The 17,701-nt window shown below is 41.9% G+C and overlaps 1 protein-coding gene across 1 annotated transcript in view; it reads left to right on the top strand.

Moving 5' to 3' along the window:
• PPP1R36 (protein phosphatase 1 regulatory subunit 36) overlaps positions 1–17,701 on the top strand; it is a 34,973-nt gene that overhangs the window by 10,224 nt on the left and 7,048 nt on the right. The window contains exons 6-7 of the mRNA XM_070931602.1: positions 8,117–8,215; positions 11,834–11,974. Coding sequence (XP_070787703.1) covers positions 8,117–8,215; positions 11,834–11,974 — 240 coding nt within the window. The remainder of the gene's footprint in view (positions 1–8,116; positions 8,216–11,833; positions 11,975–17,701) is intronic.

Below are 17,701 nucleotides of genomic sequence, written 5' to 3'. Positions count from 1 at the left end.
TTAAGTAATTCCAATACATCTCTTATATTTAAATGTAAAAGGATAGCCCACATCACTTTTAAAGTACATTATTTGTATGTTCCTTTGGATTTTTAAATATTCATCCAGTTCCACTTGCAAATCCAGTATCTTGATCTCTGTTGTAATTTTTAAGTCCCTCTGAAAGACCATTTTTATTGTCTTCAAAGGAATTTGTTCATCTTCAGTAGCAACTTTAAGTTCCAGGAGAGAGTTGAAAAGCTGAAGCACTTCATATGCTCACAAATCAAACATTTCCTTTAAAGTTGCTGTCATATGCTTTAGTAATAGATCTTCAAAGTCTTGTTTGCAAAATTTAAACAAAACAGACCTTTCCCACAGGAGAGGATCTAATTAATTTCAAAGCCTTTCTTTAAATCAGTTTCACAAAGGCTTAGTTAGCATTTGAACTTTTTAAACCGTAAAGTACTTTGCTGTATATTGCCAGTTACAAAAAAACATCTTACAAAGCTAATAAGACTTAGTTTCCTTTCTTTTGAAACAGATTGAAGGAAAACACACCCAGCAACTTGTAGGCTTGCAGTTCTAAAGGTTTATCAATCTCAAAGAAGCTATACAAAAAATAAATTCCAAAGTGATTAAAAAGATGAGATCTGATGAAACCTTAAGTCCATGAAAAGCTGCATTTATAGCTCAGAGCATGACTCTGAGAGTCATGCTCTGAGAGTCAGAGCATGATTCTCAGCTGATGGCAAATGGCTGCAGAGGCATCAATTTCTGCTGTGTGTTCACAAAAAATCAGCTGTTGAGGAATATATATGAGCAATCTTCAGATCTCTCTTTGTTCCAGAAAGAATTCTGGCAGATTGGACTTCACATACAACTGCTTTTTGGCTGTAATGCCCCTGCAATCTGCATGGAGCGGAAAAATGTGCCTTGCCTCACTAGAAACTCTCTGCAAGAGAAAGATCTTTAAAGGTGTTTTAAAAAGTATTTTGACTGACCAACGTGTTTTGGACATGTAATAGCAAACTTGGTATCCAGGGTGATCTTGGAAAAAAAGATTCTTCTCTTGTTAACATGCGTTGAAACTAGGATTGGGGAGGAAACAAACTAGACTGGTGGGTTTGCTTTGGTTTGGCATCAGTATTTCGGGCACATGTATATCAGCTGGCAGTTGGGCTCCTTTTGACATAAATGTAGCTTCATTCATTCATTCATTCATTCATTCATTCATTCATTCATTCATTCACTTTAGATGACTGCCTACCTCAAAGTCATTACTCTAGACAGCTATTAGAGTTAGAAATACAGTCAAACATAATAAAAAGAACATTCACATAACCAGCATAAATCACATGGATAAAAATCAGAATCAACGTAACTACTGCGTAGCCTGTGTCCCACATCTAGATCCCAAGAATATTGACAAAACCAGTCCTTAAGGCCTTAGAAAAGGAGCAGGGCAAATCTAAACACTGGCCTGTCAGGCAGGTGTGGTGTGATGTAAAAGAAAGGGCTGTTCCATCTCACTTTTCTTCTACCTCCTGGACCAATCAATACTGGCATTATTTTTAGACAAGAACCTTTAGCTCTTCTTAAAGACCAGTAAACCTGTACTTAAAAAGTTTTAAATATACAGGCAGGAGAAATTATACTATCTCTGCTTTACTGGGCACTCCCAACCCACACTATAAGGGAGGCACTTTACTAAGAAGCTCTAACCTAACCACAGATCAGACAGACACAGTACTTGTATCTGAACCAGTGGGCAATGAAGTCCAAAGTCTTCAGCCACCCAGCATACCTGTCAGATGCTCTGAGATGAGCCAACAGGCCTTATTGGGGTGGCACAGTTGAACAAGAAAGTTCACTTCACTACATGGCTCTTTTAGCAGCTGTCAAGTGTTTGGGTTCTACTTTTGAACAAGGGTTTAATGCTGCTTCAGAGAGTACTGAACATATGATTAAAAACAGTTTTAGAAAAGATGATGGGGTAGGGCAGTTACAATGGGAAGATCCCCCTTTCTTGCAATTACCGCACCTGTCAACTGTTTTTAAAACTATTATTAAATATTGATATTTTCCATAGGAGTGCTAAACTCAGGTTTAAATGTACACACACAGAGACTCTGGAGTGAGCTCCCCCTCCACAGCAGGTGTCAGCAATCTTTCAGGCTGGCTGACCGATGCAGGCAATGGGAATCCAGTTCTTCCAATAGGCACCCAACTGCACAGTTCAATTCTACATGATCATTGACTTGATGGGGAAGTCAGCTTGTCCCTAACTTCTCTCGCCATTTCTCTGAGCCCTGGCAGCCTGGGGACCTGTTGTCAAATCTGGCAGTTGTGGCAAGAGAAGCATAGAGAGATATTTCTTTCTTCACTAGGTAATTGATTGCATGGAGCTGCTCCATAGAACTTAGATGTGGTGAGAGTGAGGAGAGCGTATTTTGAAAGAATTGAACGCCCCTATCCCTGAAAGCAGAACAGCTCCGGAAGGCAGTATTTAGAGCCAGAGGGAAGGTGATTTCCTTCAGAAGCCCAAAACATCCAATGGGAGCTGGATAGATCCCTGATTCTGATAGTGTCATCATCAAGATGGCATGCAGCGAAGAGGGGGTTGAGGGGTTTTCTATGCAAATTTTTAATGAAATTTTTAAGGGGACCCGGGAGGAGGGATGGGAATAATGATTTTTTAAGGGGAACCGGGAGGAAGACCAAGGGGTTTGGGGGGACGAACCCACTAAGGTCAGAGCTGAGCCTGGCACAAGGGACGGTCTGGAGGGGGCAAGTCGAGGGATTGGGGAGGGGCTGGAGGACCACCCGGAGGAGGAATTTTCCATCAGCACGGTGAATGGGAGGGACAGATATGGCGGGAGCAGGGGACCATATCATGTGTTGGGGGCGCGCACTCGCTGTTTGAGAGCAATTGCGCACCCCGGTCCCCAAGACTCCACTCAGATACTAGGTGGCTTAGATACTTAGGACCTGGGCCTCCAGCTGATGTTATGCAATGCCAGGTCCGTGGTTAATAAGGCCCCCCTCATCCATAATCTTATACAGGAGGGGGGAGCGGACCTGGCAGCTATTACTGAGACTTGGTTGGGCCCGGAGGGAGGGGTCTCCCTGGTTGAGATGTGCCCACCGGGCTTCAGAGCGTTCCATCAGCCGAGGGCCCAGGGGAGGGGTGGGGGGCGGTGGCGGTGGCGGTTATTATTAAAGAAGGTCTTTGTCCGAGGGAGACCACTGTGCCACAGATTGCCGGATGTGAAACCCTCTTTGTGAGATGGGGTCATGGGACTCAGATGTACCTGGCTCCCTGCCACGTGGCAACGGCCCTGCCCGAGCTACTCAACGTGATAGCCACGGTGGCAGTTGATACACCCAGGCTTATGGTCATGGGTGATTTCAACCTGCCATCCGCTGGTGAGACGTCTGAGATGGCCCGGGAGTTCATGGCTTCCATGATGGCCATGGACCTGACCCAGTTAGTTCATGGCCCCACCCACAGGTGGGGTCACACTCTGGACTTGATTTTTGTCTCTGGCCAGTGGTTGAGTGGCCTTGTTATAGGGGATATAGACATGGAACCCTTGTCATGGTCTGACCACTCGCTCCTTCGCCTAGATCTTCGAACCGCTACACCCCACCGCAGGGAGGTGGAGCCTACAAGATGGGTCCGCCCCAGGTGCCTGATGGATTCTGATAGATTCCAGATGGAGCTTGGGCCATTTCCTGAGGTTCTAGCACATGACTCAGTCGGGGACCTGGTGGCGGCCTGGGATCGGGCCGCTAGCGGAGCCTTAGATCGAGTCGTGCCTTTGCGGCCTCTGACCCAGTGCCGATCCCTCGCAGCTCCTTGGTTCACTCAGGAGCTGAGGGAGATGAAGCGCCGGAAAAGACGCCTGGAGAGCGGTTGGAGGGCCAGTCTCACCAAATCTGATCGAACACTGGTAAGGTCTCATATTAAGACCTACCTAGTGGCGATAAAAGCGGCGAAGTCTAATTACTTTTCCCCTCTTATTGCGTCATCAGAGAATCTTCCGGCAGCCCTATTCAGAGTGACCCGCTCCCTGCTTCAACCGGGAGTGCGGGAGGACCCCTTGGAGGGCAGGGCTGAGGATTTCAGATGATATCTGTATGACAAAATCGCTCAGATGCGGCGGGATTTGGACTCTGACTGAGTAGATCTGGGCAGGATGATGAGGAACAGTCTTGAGAATGTTATCTGGGAAGAGTTTGACTCTGTGACTCCAGATGACGTGGACAGGATTTTGGGGAGACTTAATGCGACCACATGTTTACTGGACCCGTGTCCCTCCTGGTTAGTACTAGCTTCCCGGGAGGTCACATGAGGCTGGCTCCAGGGAATTATCAATGCTTCGTTGAGTGAGGGTCACTTCCCCGCTGCCTTGAAAGAGGCGGTGGTGAGGCCTCTCCTCAAGGAGCCCTCCCTGGACCCGGCAGTATTGGCTAACTACTGTCCTGTCTCCAACCTTCGCTTCGTGGCGAAGGTTGTTGAGAGTGTGGTCGCACGACAGTTCCCACAATTCCTGGAGGAAACGTCCTATCTAGATCCGTTCCAGTCGGGTTTCAGGCCTGGGCACAGCATGGAAACGGCATTGGTCGTGTTGGTTGATGATCTCTGGAGGGCTCGGGACAGGGGTTGCTCCTCTGTTCTGGTCCTATTAGATCTCTCAGCGGCTTTTGATACCATCGACCATGGTATCGTGTGTTGTGGCCCCGCCCTCTGAGCCTATCCCATCGGAGGAAGAAAGCTCCGAGCATGAGGAAGAGGAGTCAGCCAGGCCTCTCTCTCCAGGCCCCTCCCCTCTGGCACTGTCTCAGGTACCGGCCAAGGGAGAGGAGATTAGCAGGGAGACAGGTGTCTCGGATGAGAGTGAAGGAGAGACATCATTCCTGGACGCACGCCTCCGAAGGCGTGATAAACGATTGCAGCAGCTCAGGAGGCGTGCTAGGGATTAGAACTGAGTCATTGGACCACACCCCAGAGACTATATAATAGAGGGTGATGGCCAGTGATCCTTGTGACGAACAAAAATAAACCTTGGATAGTCACTAAAGCCTTGTCCGAAACTGCTGAGAAGAATATTTATTTTTGTTGGACTCTTGTACGCTGAGTATATTATTTTTCTGTTTCTGTGGAAATAAAGCACTTGGCAGACGGTGTGTATATCGCTGCCAAGTTGGAGATAAAGATCTGGGTGTGTGCCAAGTGCTTCCTTAACCCTCGGCTGGCTGTGTTTGTGTGTGTGTGTGGACGGGGACAGATCATCATGCTGCACTGGTTGGAAGAGTTGGGGATGGGGGACACCGTGTTACAGTGATTCTCCTCCTTTCTCTCCGACCGGTTGCAGTTTGTGTTGACAGGGGGGCAGAGGTTGACCTCGAGGCCTCTCATCTGTGGAGTGCCACAAGGGTCGGTCCTCTCGCCCCTTCTGTTCAACATTTATGTGAAGCCGCTGGGCGAGATCATCCGTGGCTTTGGGATGAGATACCACCAGTACGCTGATGACACCCAGCTGTACATCTCCACCCCCAGGCCACCCCAGCGATGCCCTTGAAGTGATGGCCCAGTGCCTGGAGGCTGTACAGATCTGGATGGGGAGGAACAGGCTCAGGCTCAACCCTTCCAAGACTGAGTGGCTGTGGTTCCCGGCATCCCGATATAGTCAGCTGACTCCATCGCTGACTATTGGGGGCAAGTCTTTGGCCCCCATGGAGAGGGCGCGCAATCTGGGTGTCCTCCTGGATACGCAGCTGTCCTTGGAGGAACATCTGACAGCTGTTGCCAGGGGGACTTTTTGTCAGGTTCGCCTGATTCGCCAGTTGCACCCCTTTCTTGATCAGGATTCCATGTGCACAGTCACTCATGCCCTTGTCACCTCTCGCCTGAACTACTGCAACGCTCTCTACATGGGGCTCCCCTTGAGGAGCACCCAGAGGCTCCAACTGGTCCAGAATGCGGCCGCGCGGGTAATTATGGGAGCTGCATGGCGCTCCCGCATAACACCGCTCCTGCGTGAGCTGCACTGGCTCCCAGTGGTCTTCTGGGTGCGCTTCAAGGTGTTGGTTACCACCTTTAAAGTGCTCCATGGCATAGGACCTAGTTATCTTCAAGACTGCCTTCTGCCACCGACGACCTCCCATCGACCCGTGCGCTCCCACAGAGAGGGCCTCTTCAGAGTGCCATCAGCCAAGCAATGCAGGCTGGTACCCCCAGGGGGAGGGCCTTCTCTGTGGGGGCACCTACCCTCTGGAATCAGCTGCCCCCAGAGATAAGGAGAATCCAAGACCTCCGTGCCTTCCGCCATGCCCTTAAAACTTTCCTTTTTCAACAAGCCAGGCTGGCCTAACAAATCCTTTTAAATGATTTTAAATTCATTTGTCTTTTTAAATTTTGGGCCAAATTGAGATATTTCCTTTTAATCTGTTCTTAATTTATGTATTATGTGTTTTTACTTGGCTGTACACCACCCTGAGTCCCTAGGGAGAAGGGCGGTATATAAATTTGAAGTAAAATAAAAAAATTAAAAAAAAAACCACATTGTCACAGAGGTGTCAAAGATGGTTTCTGGTGAAGAGGGAAAACAACACCTTTTTAACACTGGACCAGCAAAAGACAGATGAAAGCTGCCTCCACAGTAGACTCAGGATGAATCAAAGGCTACAGATAAATTTAACAATGGTTAACAGGATATCTTTGTGCCATGGTTACCATATGAGCTCTTAATTTCACTATTCACTATTCCTTTTACTATTCTCTTGCATTCTGGATTGCAGCTATCCATAGGTTATGGACAGCACCAGGTGAGCTATAGATATAGCCTGCTGCTGCTCATTATGACCTTGGTACATTTTCCATAACTTTTTTAGTCATGAGAATACTAGTCTCAGTCATGGCCATACGACATACTACTGCTAGTGATAAGAATAGGCAGTATGCCACAAGGGGAGCACAGGCCAGTTTTACCCCCAAATGTATTTAGGCTATTATGTGCAAACTAGGATCTTTAATTTAGAGATTATTTTGCAAGCTAGCATATTCTTGCCTCCATTCTATCAGCTAGAAGGCCTATGCCCATGATGGCGAACTTATGGCACGTGTGCCACAGGTGGCACACGGAGCCATATCTGTGGGCACGCGAGCGTTGCCCTAGCTCAGCTCCAGCACCATGTGTGGGCCGGCCTGCTGATTTTCAGGCCTTACAGGTGGGAAACGGGGCGTTTCCAGCCTCTGGAGGGCATCCAGAAAAGTGGGGAAGACCGTTTTCGCCCTCCCCAGGTTCCAAGAAAGCCTCTGGAACCTGGGGAGAGCGAAAAAATGGGCCTTCCGGGCCACCAGAAGTCAGGAAACGGGCTGTTTCTGGCATCCGGGGTGGAGGGGAGGCTGTTTTCACCCTCCCCAGGCCCCAAAAAAGCCTCTGGAACATGGGGAGAGTGACAAACAGGCCTACTGGGCCCACCTTTTTGCTGTCACATTGTACATGCATGCACAGTGGGGCAGAGGCATTGAATTATGGATGTGGGCACGAACACGACCCCCCCAAATTTCCCCCATTTTTGGCACCCAACAGCAAAAAGGTTAGCCATTACTGGCCTATGCAATATATAGTCACCTGCTTAGGACTGCTAAATTCAAAAGACATTCAAATTTATATTTTAAAAATCTCTTATTAATCATTGTAATTTGATATCAACTTTTGGAAGAGCTTTGAAGGTTGCATCTCAGTCTTCAGGTAAGGCGGATTTTTGATGAGCAGGAGTGGTGCTGGATGGAGAAACAGTAAGGGCAGATATGTATCAGACTGGAAGAGGCGGAGGGTTCAAAGATGAAAGTAAGGGTATGCTTATGCTGAATTTAGGAGCATGGAAAGAGCAACTATGGAGAGTATAAGAACTATCAAGTGATTTGAAAAGTGGTTTGGATATACACATTGGATGTTTTATATCCTTGCCCAAATAACTGAATTGGTGGGATTAAAATGTATCATTGATATGAATGAGGATGGTAAAATCATTGCTCCTGAAGCAAAAATTATTTCCCAAATCCTAGTACCCTGTTCCAAGTAAAAATCTCTTTCACAATATGTGACTTTTAATTTTGTTCTAGGTGTAAGCAGTTGGATGATTTCCTCATGGCTTTGTTGTACTACATTTCCTTTTATCTGGAGAAAATAACCCTGGAGATGAAACCCAAGTCTTTTATGGGGTGAGTAACTTTTATGCTTTCCTAAGCAGACTCCCATAACTACAGTATGTACATAATATTGTATGGTGAAGTCTTGGTACTAAGGCAAAGGTATTCTCTTTCTTTAGAGTTTGTGCACTCAGAGGATTTCCCAGTTTGATCTTTACTAGACTGTGCAAAGAGCTTTCTCCATCAATGGAAGGTCTAGCATTTGGAGACCAGGTTGCTCAGAATACAATACCCTTGTCCCATTTTACAAATCTGCACGGATTTTTCAGTGTCAAAGATTTCAAATTCTGTAGCAAGAATGTAGATTTAGATTTAACTCAAAATGAAAATTTAATCAATTTGTGGGAGCAAGGTGTTTTAAAGTGTAAATTACTTAATTCTACCCTGAGAAACTCAGCTTGAAAAACAAGTTTCTAGCCCTTTGTGATTCTGAAATACCTGCTGAAGTCAGAGAAGAGGCTAAGATAAATTTTACTCATCAAATTGGCTCCAGTGATATTGCTTTATGACCCGGGGAAATAGCAAATAGTACATAGTAATGTAGGTTACAGAATATACTCTTCTTAGCCCACAATTTGATAGTCTTGTAATTAATTTTTATTTTATTTAGCATGATGATAAAGACCTGCCTTGTTTAGGGAGGGATAGCTAGGGCTCAGTGCTTCAAGGAATACCTGATATTAGGAAGCTCTCTACTTTAATTCTCTGTAGTGCCAATATCTCATCATGTGGGAAAGAGGTATTAATTCAAGAGAAGACAAAAGAATTAATTAATTCCAGTCAGAGAAGACACAAGAATCAAGCTATATGGACAACAGTGCTATGCAATAGGTCACCTTATATAATAGAGAGAATAGGTAAATGATGAAATGCTTTCAGGCTCTGTGTTCTCTTCTTCTTCTTTTTTTTTTTTTTTTTATTGCAAAAGTTTTACAATTACATTTTCACCCCTTTTTTCATCCCCCCACCTCCCTCCCCAAACTTCCCATCCTCCCTAACCCTCCCCCCCCCAGACTTCCCTATTACATACTCATAACTAATAACACTAATATATAAACCTGAACCCATCCCTCCCCCTATATAATTTTTCCTCTTTGTCTCTTTACATTAAAATATTTCTAATACATTATTTTCAAATAAAAGCTATTTGATACTTTCTAGTTTGGTATTTCTGTGTTCTCTTCTTGATGATCTTATGACAGACTTGCTGGTTAGAGCAGTGGTGGGTTCCTCCCGGTTCGGCCCGGTTCCGCTGAGCCGGTAGCGATGACGATATTATGTCACCGAACTGGTTCTGACCCCCCCACCCCCCCACCCCCCGCATTATTCTTACCTTTTATTTGGCCCCACCCCCAATCTATTGCTGCCTCCTGAGTCCCAGCTGATGGCTAGAGGGGAAAAAAACTGTTTAAACTCTTGCCGCAGGGCTTCAAAGGGTCGCCCTACAGCTGATCAGTGTTAAAAGAAAACAAATGAGTAGACCAGTGCCTGCAAAAATAAATGGGTAGATCGCTACAGCTCTGCAAGCAGTTAAAAGCCTGATAGACCAGTACCTCTGCTAAATCCTAAATAATTGTCACATGACCATCAAGCCATGCCCACAAAATAAGCCACGCCCACAGAACTGGTAGTAAAAAATTTTAGAACCCACCCCTGGGTTAGAGCCATATATTTTGAAGTTCCACAGTGCCTCCTGGAGCTCCATCCATATACTGTAGTTTTTAACCTCCCATTCCTTCATGACCTTATTTTTTCTTCAGATATTTGCAGTGTCCTCTTTAAGATATTTGATTCACCACCTGTTATTGGTCTACCTCTCCGATTCTCTATCCTTTGGTCCTTTTTAGGTTTCTTCTACCACAACTTTGAAAATTGGTATGATTTATCCAATCCTGTTTTAAAGGTGGTCAAGCCAGTATCTGAATATGTATTTCTAGTGTACAAAAATGAAATAACTACAGGTAGTCCTCGACTTACACCCACAATTGAGCCCAACATTTATATTTCTAAGTGGGACATTTGCTAAGTGAGTTTTGCCCCATTTTGCAAGTGCAACTGCAGTTGTTCAGTTAGTACCATAGTTGTTAAGTGAATCTGGCTTCCCATTGACTTTGCTTGTCAGAAGGTCACAAAAGGTGATTTACATGACCCTGGGACACTGCAACCATCATAAATATGAGTCAGTCACCAAGTGTCTGAATTTTGATCACCTGACCATGGAGATGCTCCAGCAGTCATAAGTGTGAAAAATGGTCATAAGTCACTTTTTTCAGTGCTCTTGTAACTTTGAATGGTCACTAAATGAACTGTTGTAAGTCAAGGACTACCTGTAATAATGACCTGGCTGTTTCCCTGAAATATTCAATATTAAACTTAAAGCAAGGCTAAAAGTCCTCTAGCTCATGTACTGTGTCTAACTCTGGGCTTCCAACTTTAAGATAGACAAACAGAAATAGTTCTGGATACCAAATGTTGTTCCTAAACTACCATTACAAGAAGTCAATTTATTGTTGAATGTTAGGGGATCATCTTAAAGGCTTTAAGTTATATAAACACAGAACCAATTATTGACAAAGAAGTGGTGAACACTGTTCTCTGAATGAGTTTGAGCAAAAGATGGTTCTCAAGGATGCTAGCTTGGATTCCTGCACTGAGCAAGGGATGGGCTGTGGGATGCATTCCAAAAAGGGGATGGGATTGAGACGAAAAAGTACTGTATATAGGTTCAGAATGAAAAAAGTTGACTTAATTAATTTTAAATTTAATTACAATTAATGTGAACATTCACCATGTGTTTAACTATTTTTCCTTTTATCATATTAAAATTACAACCTGATGGATACCTTATGGCAGGATTGACCCTGATTTAGTTTAAATTAAATTAGTTAATTTAGTTTAAACAATCCTGAAGGGAAGTTTTGCATGATGAATTCAGTCATAGAACAAACATTTACTTGCATCAGTAAATGTTTTATGCTGTGTTGGATCACAACTTCCAGCTTTTGCAATAACCCTGCTAGGATTTTGAAAATGTCAGCATTAATGTTTTCTTCCTTCTCTTGACCTATGTAGGGCATTGTAGTACTATCCTTTCTGCTTCTTGTTTGAGATGCATTATAGTTCTACTATTAATGATAATCTGATATATATGTAAACTATTTTAATCATTGGAGTCTTAATAAATTGGGTAGATGACTTTTATGATGCGGTGTTTACAATGTTTTCTTTTATTAACTCAGAAATTCCCAGTGTTGATAACTTTTCTGATTTTCTAATTGGGATTAGAAGATTGGAAATGCGCTAAACATGGGTTGAACAGCCTAGACCACATCTGACTCTATGTCTTTATTTGATTTGAAAAAGTGTCTGCAAATGATCAGTTCAGAGCAATATATCTCTCCCGCTACAGTCTGCCGCATGTGGAGGGAAAGAACAAAGTATCAGGAAGAGATGAAGAGAAAAGGTGTCATAAAAGAAGAGAATGGGTAGCTCAACTCACCTTTTGCTTGTTCTATCAGACCTATCTATCAATATGTATTCAGCTTTGTATCGATACTTTCAAGAAAATGTTCCCCAGAACAGAAATAAATTAAAAAATCCTTTAATTTTTATATATTTTTTGTCAAACAGAAAGCCCAGCATCCTAGAAAAAAAAGAAATGAAGGAAAACCAAATAAAGCTCGCAGTGACCAAAAAGCACCTTGCTGAAATGTACTGTATTCTTATCCTTGGACTGGGAATGTCTGATCAGCATCACATGGCTTGTGGAAAGTAAGGAAATGGTTGTGCCTAGAAAATATTTTCTCTGAGTGATTCCAAATGGATGTTTCCTCATATTGCCCATCAGAAGACCTGCACCTATTCTGTCTTTTCCTCATGAATATTTTTTGTGTGGAAAGAATGAAAGAAGTGGTGAGACAATGCACAAGGGTTATAAATCAACCTCCACCACCACATTTCATGAATGTGCGTGGGTAATTGCATGCTGAACTCTTTCCCTGGATAGACCTTCTGAAATAATGTGGTTCTAAATGTGATATCATGTTATGATCTAAATGTGATGTCAAGTCATATGCACTATGTATAAATGGCTGTAGGCAATCGAGAATTGAAGGCAGATAAACTATTTTCTGAGTGGAAGTAGGGATGGAAAAGAGAAATGACAGTAGGCAGTTTTGTGAAGTGAAGTGAAGTCCCAATTTTTGGGACTCTTACTAGGAAGTATACACAGCCAACCAATGAGGGTTGTCATCAATTTAGTTTATTTATTTATTAATACTATAAGATACAAAAATACAAAAGAAAATAGTAGAAAAGGTAGGGGAGGGAAAAGTGTGGGAAAAAGGGGAAGAAGAAAGAAAAGGCATTGACTTCCAACTCCCTTTGGTGCAGTAGAATAACATAATAACATCAGACCTTTTTTACTTTTACATAGTAGCATAAACTAGCCGTTTCTATAACAACAAACTGATCTAATTGGTAAAACCCAAAGTCAAAGTTTCATTTTTTTCCACCTTGAGAACAAAGTCCAGAAGCGGCTTCCAAGTACAAACAAAAGTAGCAGTGGTGGGTTGCTCCCGGTTCGCACCGGTTCGCAAGAACTGGTAGTAAAAATTTGTAGTAGTTTGGAGAACCGGTAATAACATTGGCTGGCCATGCCCCCGAACCGGTCCCCGGCCCGGTCGCCACTCACTTACCCCGCCCACTTCATCAGAGGCTTTTTTTTCTTTTAAAAGCATTTTTTCTACAACCTCTTCGGCCGAAAAAATGCTTTTAAAAGTAAAAAAAAAGGCTCTGATGATCGCACAGCTCAGCTGGGATCGTCAGAGGCTTTTAAAAGCATTTTTTTCTGCAAACTCTTCGGCCAAAGAGGTTGTGGGGGAAAAAGTGCTTTTAAAAGCCTCTGGCTATCCCAGCTGAGTTGCCTGATCGTCAGAGGCTTTTAAAAGCATTTTTTTCCTGCAACTTCTTAAGGTTATAGAAAAAAATGCTTTTAAAAGTAAAAAAAAAAAAAAGTTGGCCACCCCCACCCAGTCACATTACCCCCCACCAAGCCACCCCCACAAAATAAGCCACGCCCACAGAACCGGTAGTAAAAAAATTTAAAACCCACCCCTGAAAAGTAGTTGTATTTTTGTCTTTAATCAAAGCAGTCAGTTTGGCCACCTCGGCTAACTCCATCAACTTCTGCAGCCATTCATCCATTGTGGGAATCAAAGTGTCCTTCCATTTTTGTGCATAAAGTAATCTTGCTGCTTTCAACATATATAACATCAAAGTACCAATTTTTTTTCCCCAAGTCTTTTTCCATTAAACCCAAAAGAAAAGTTTCTGGTTTTATCTTTATAATCACTTTGAGAATCTTCGGTATTAAGATTTGAATCCTACTCCAACATTTCTTTGCTTTGTCACATGTCCACCATCAGTAGTAAAAGGTCCCTTCTTTACTTTTACACTTCCAACATTTATTTGAAATACCTTTATATGTTCTTGACAACTTATCTAGTGTTAAATACCAACAATACATCATCTTATAAAAATTTTCTTTTAAGTTACAATTTAATGTAAATTTTAAACCTTTCATTCACATATTTTCCCATTGTTGAAGCATGAAATTATATTCAAAATTCCTTGCCCACTGAATCATGCAGTGCTTTATGTGTTCATTTTCCAAATTAAAATTCAATAACAATTTATAAACTTTAGCAATAATATATTCATGACTACCACACAATTCCAATTCATTTTTCACAAAATCAAACTCATAACTCTTTTTGTCTGCTTTAAATCTTTCTTTCAATTGTAAATATGTAAACAAATGGCAGACATGTCTTTCTGATTCTAACTCCTCCTTAGACTAAGGATAGGATCACCAAAGTTAAAATATATTATTTGACCGTAAGTCCACCAGTCTGGCTTCACCAGACTGGTTTTTCTTGTCTAAAAACAGCTTCCTGAGGCGACAAATGTCCTGACGTGTAGCCCCAAATCCAGGTAGCCCCAAATCCAGCAACAACAAGCAGGAAAAAACCCCAAAGTTTGCAATATTTAAACAAAGGTCAGGCATTTTCAGAGAAGTTGAAAAGGTAGAACTCAGCTAGAGTATATTTGTTTTTTAATGGACAAACGCAGTAATGATTTTCTTAAGAAAATTAATGATTGAAGCCTAACATTCCCATTATTCTTTGAAGGATAAGTTTCTGATAATCAATGGGTAATGAGCCTTCCAGTTAGGGGTAGGCAAACCTTTCAGTTTGGTTCCTGTCTTGTGTTTCATAATACAGCTCCAAAATCTTTAACACTGATTTTTCTGTCAGGATCTGAGGGAAACTGCCAGGTAGCCTGTTTATTGTGAATGCATTGTAAGGATCTGAAGAGGTGCAGGCATGTTTATTAGCAGCATTTTGCTATCAGATTGTAAAAACATTTACAACATTCAGAGCCTTGGACTTGGAAAAAAAGTGTTAGTTGTCTAGGTTGTTCATATGCTTCTTATGTATTAGACTGAAAAAACAAAAGTCTCTTTTGAGACACATTCAATTTATGCTAACTTTATGGATTTCCATACAATTCTCTTGACTGGAATATGGGAGTGATTTGTCATTATCTTCTGCCATTATCTTTGATTCCCAATACAGCCTACAGAACTGTGATCCCCTGTTGGTCTCCCAATGAAGCACTAAACAGGTCCAATTCAATTGAACTTTTTGAGATTAGTCAAAGTTGGCTAGGTGCTGCTTTCCAACCTACTGGGTTGTTGTGCATATTGTAGTTCTATTACAGGTAGTTCTTGACTTACAACAGTTCACTTAGTGACCATTCCAAGTCATTACAGCACTGAAAAAAGTGACTTATGACCATTTTTCATTCTTATGACCCCTGCAGCATCCCCGTGGTCATGTGATTTACATTCGGATGCTTGACAACTGACTCCCATTTATAAATAAATAAATAAATAAATAAATAAATAAATAAATAAATAAATAATTTTATTTCTATACCGCCCTTCTCCCGAAGGACTCAGGGCGGTGTACAGCCTATTAAAAAACACAAAGACAAACATCAGTTAAAATAATTAAAATTATTACATAATTCAGCTGAAATTTAAAACCCCAAAAATTTAAAACCCAATTTAAAAATCATTAAATTGATAGCCCGGCTTGGCGGAACAGCAGGGTCTTGAGGGCACAGCGAAATACACGGAGGTCGGAGATCTTGCACATTTCCGGGGGCAGTTCATTCCACAGGGCAGGGACTCCCACAGAGAAGGCCCTCCCCCTGGGTGTTATGACAGTTGCAGTGTCCCAGGATCACCTTTTGTGACCTTCTGACAAGCAAAGTCAATGGGGAAGCCAGATTCACTTAACGGTGAATCACTGTGTAACTAACTTAACAATTGAAGTGATTCCCTTAACAAATGTGGCAAGAAAAGTCGTAAAATGGGGCAAAACTCACTTAACAAATTTCTCATTTAGCAACATAAATTTTGGGGTCAATTGTGTTTGTAAATTGAGGACTACCTGTGTCTGCGTTAGCAAAAAAAAACAACAACAAAAAAAACCCAAGACAAATCTGTTTAGCAAATTTACATGGCCACCCATCTCACTGAATCTGACTCTGGACAGCATACCACCAGCTTATGTTTAGAGCTTTATCCTCATTTGCACTTAATTACAGCATAAATGTGGGTTTATCCTCTTAACACAACTTTCACCTGGTCCCAACCCATGAATGAAATGTATACTTTAGACTCCCTTAAATAACCTCCTCCTTTTTTCCTCATACCATTCAAAAGCTGCTTCAGCATTTGTGAAATCATTACTTTGGAAAAAGACAGATGAGAGATTGCAAATAGCAAATCAAGTTAGGACAATTTTCCACCTGCTCAAGGGTGTGGACTAGCATTGGGGCTTGGTACTACGAAAAGGCCCTTTCATTAGTTTCCTTAACTTTTATGACTGTCTGGGAAATACTTAACCTGAACTTAATTATTCAACCCATGAAATGCTATTTTAAATAACACATGATATGTATTACCTCTGAAAGAACATCTGTGTTATCTCTCAACAACAATTTTGTGAAAGGTCACAATTAATGAGAAAATTATCACTGCCTATATATACTACATGTTATTTTTTCATAAATCTCACCATTTATAGTTCAACCTCCTTCCTTCCCCTAGATTGGTTCATGTATATATAACACATAACTCAGGCTAATCATTTGTGACTATCTTGAAGTGGATTCCTGTCCATGAAAACTTATAGATGGGTTAATCTTTAAAGTACTAATAGTTGCTTCATTTTTACTAAAGGACGATAAAAATAAAAGCATACCCTGAACTAAGCTCCTTTCTAATGCATTCACATGCATTTTCCTGTCTTTAATGACGATTAGTGTGGCAGGAAAGATACCCTCTTAGCCAGTGTAAGCTTGGGGCACAAATCAAATATTGTCAGCAAGGCCAATGATTAGCAGAAAGACCAAAGAGAGCAGTAGAGGACGCATGGGAAAGCAGCAAAAAACAAAACAAAAAATGCCCTCCAAGACAAAATGAAAAGAGAGGAAGATTCAAGGGCATACTATAGAAATAGTTGAGCAAATGAAATATTATGCAGGTGTCCTGAGCAGTATTTTTCCTGCGAGATCGAATTTGGGTTGGTTACCAGGACCTGAGATTTACTCTTCTGGGTTTTTGAACTAATGCTGGAGCCCAGCATGAGTCTGAAAGCTTGGAAGAGTAAATGTCTGGACCCAGTGATCGACTCAAATTCGATCTCGCATCATTATCCTGGGACATGAAAAATTGGCCTTCATTTGTGAGTATTTTTCCTTTATGTAAAAGTAATTCTACCCATTTTTTTTTTTTAAATTTGATTTATATGCCGCCCTTCTCCGGAGACTCAGGGCGGCTTCCAGTGCGTTAAGCAATAGCCTTCATACTTTTGTATGTTTATACAAAGTCAGCTTATTGCCCCCACAAACTGGGTCCTCAATTTACCTATCTTAGAAAGGATGGAAGGCTGAGTCAACCTTGAGCCTTGGCGAGATTCAATCTTACTTTAATTGCAGACAGCTGGTGTTAAATTACAGAGCTCTGTCTGTTGAGCTATCCAGGCTCCTTACCTGGACCTTTTATCATTTATTCATAAAGACTAGGATGGGCAACCTTACTATTCTTTACACAGTGAGGACTCCCTATGGGTGAAATCACATTACACATATGGGTATGACTAGATTAGGGGAATTTGGGGGATTTTCTGTTGTTTTACCCATGATTTGTATATTTATGTTTTTAATCTTGGCTGTACACCGCCCCGAGTCCTTCAGGAGAAGGGCAGTATATAAATAAAATTATTATTATTATTATTATTATTATTATTATTATTATTATTATTATTATTATTATTTGCTGACTTTATATTTTAAAACTGCAGTATTCATGTTTCCCAAATGAAGTGGTATAAATCTGTGTTGTTAGTTTTCAGTAATCATGGT

This window comes from Pituophis catenifer, unplaced genomic scaffold (assembly GCF_029215685.1).
Source record: "Pituophis catenifer annectens isolate HBS135680 unplaced genomic scaffold, rPitCat1.0.hap2 SCAF_1, whole genome shotgun sequence".
NCBI classification, from domain to species: Eukaryota; Metazoa; Chordata; class Lepidosauria; order Squamata; family Colubridae; genus Pituophis; species Pituophis catenifer.
The sequence above is the reverse complement of the archived record's forward strand: the minus strand, read 5'-3'. Positions and strand labels throughout refer to the sequence as shown.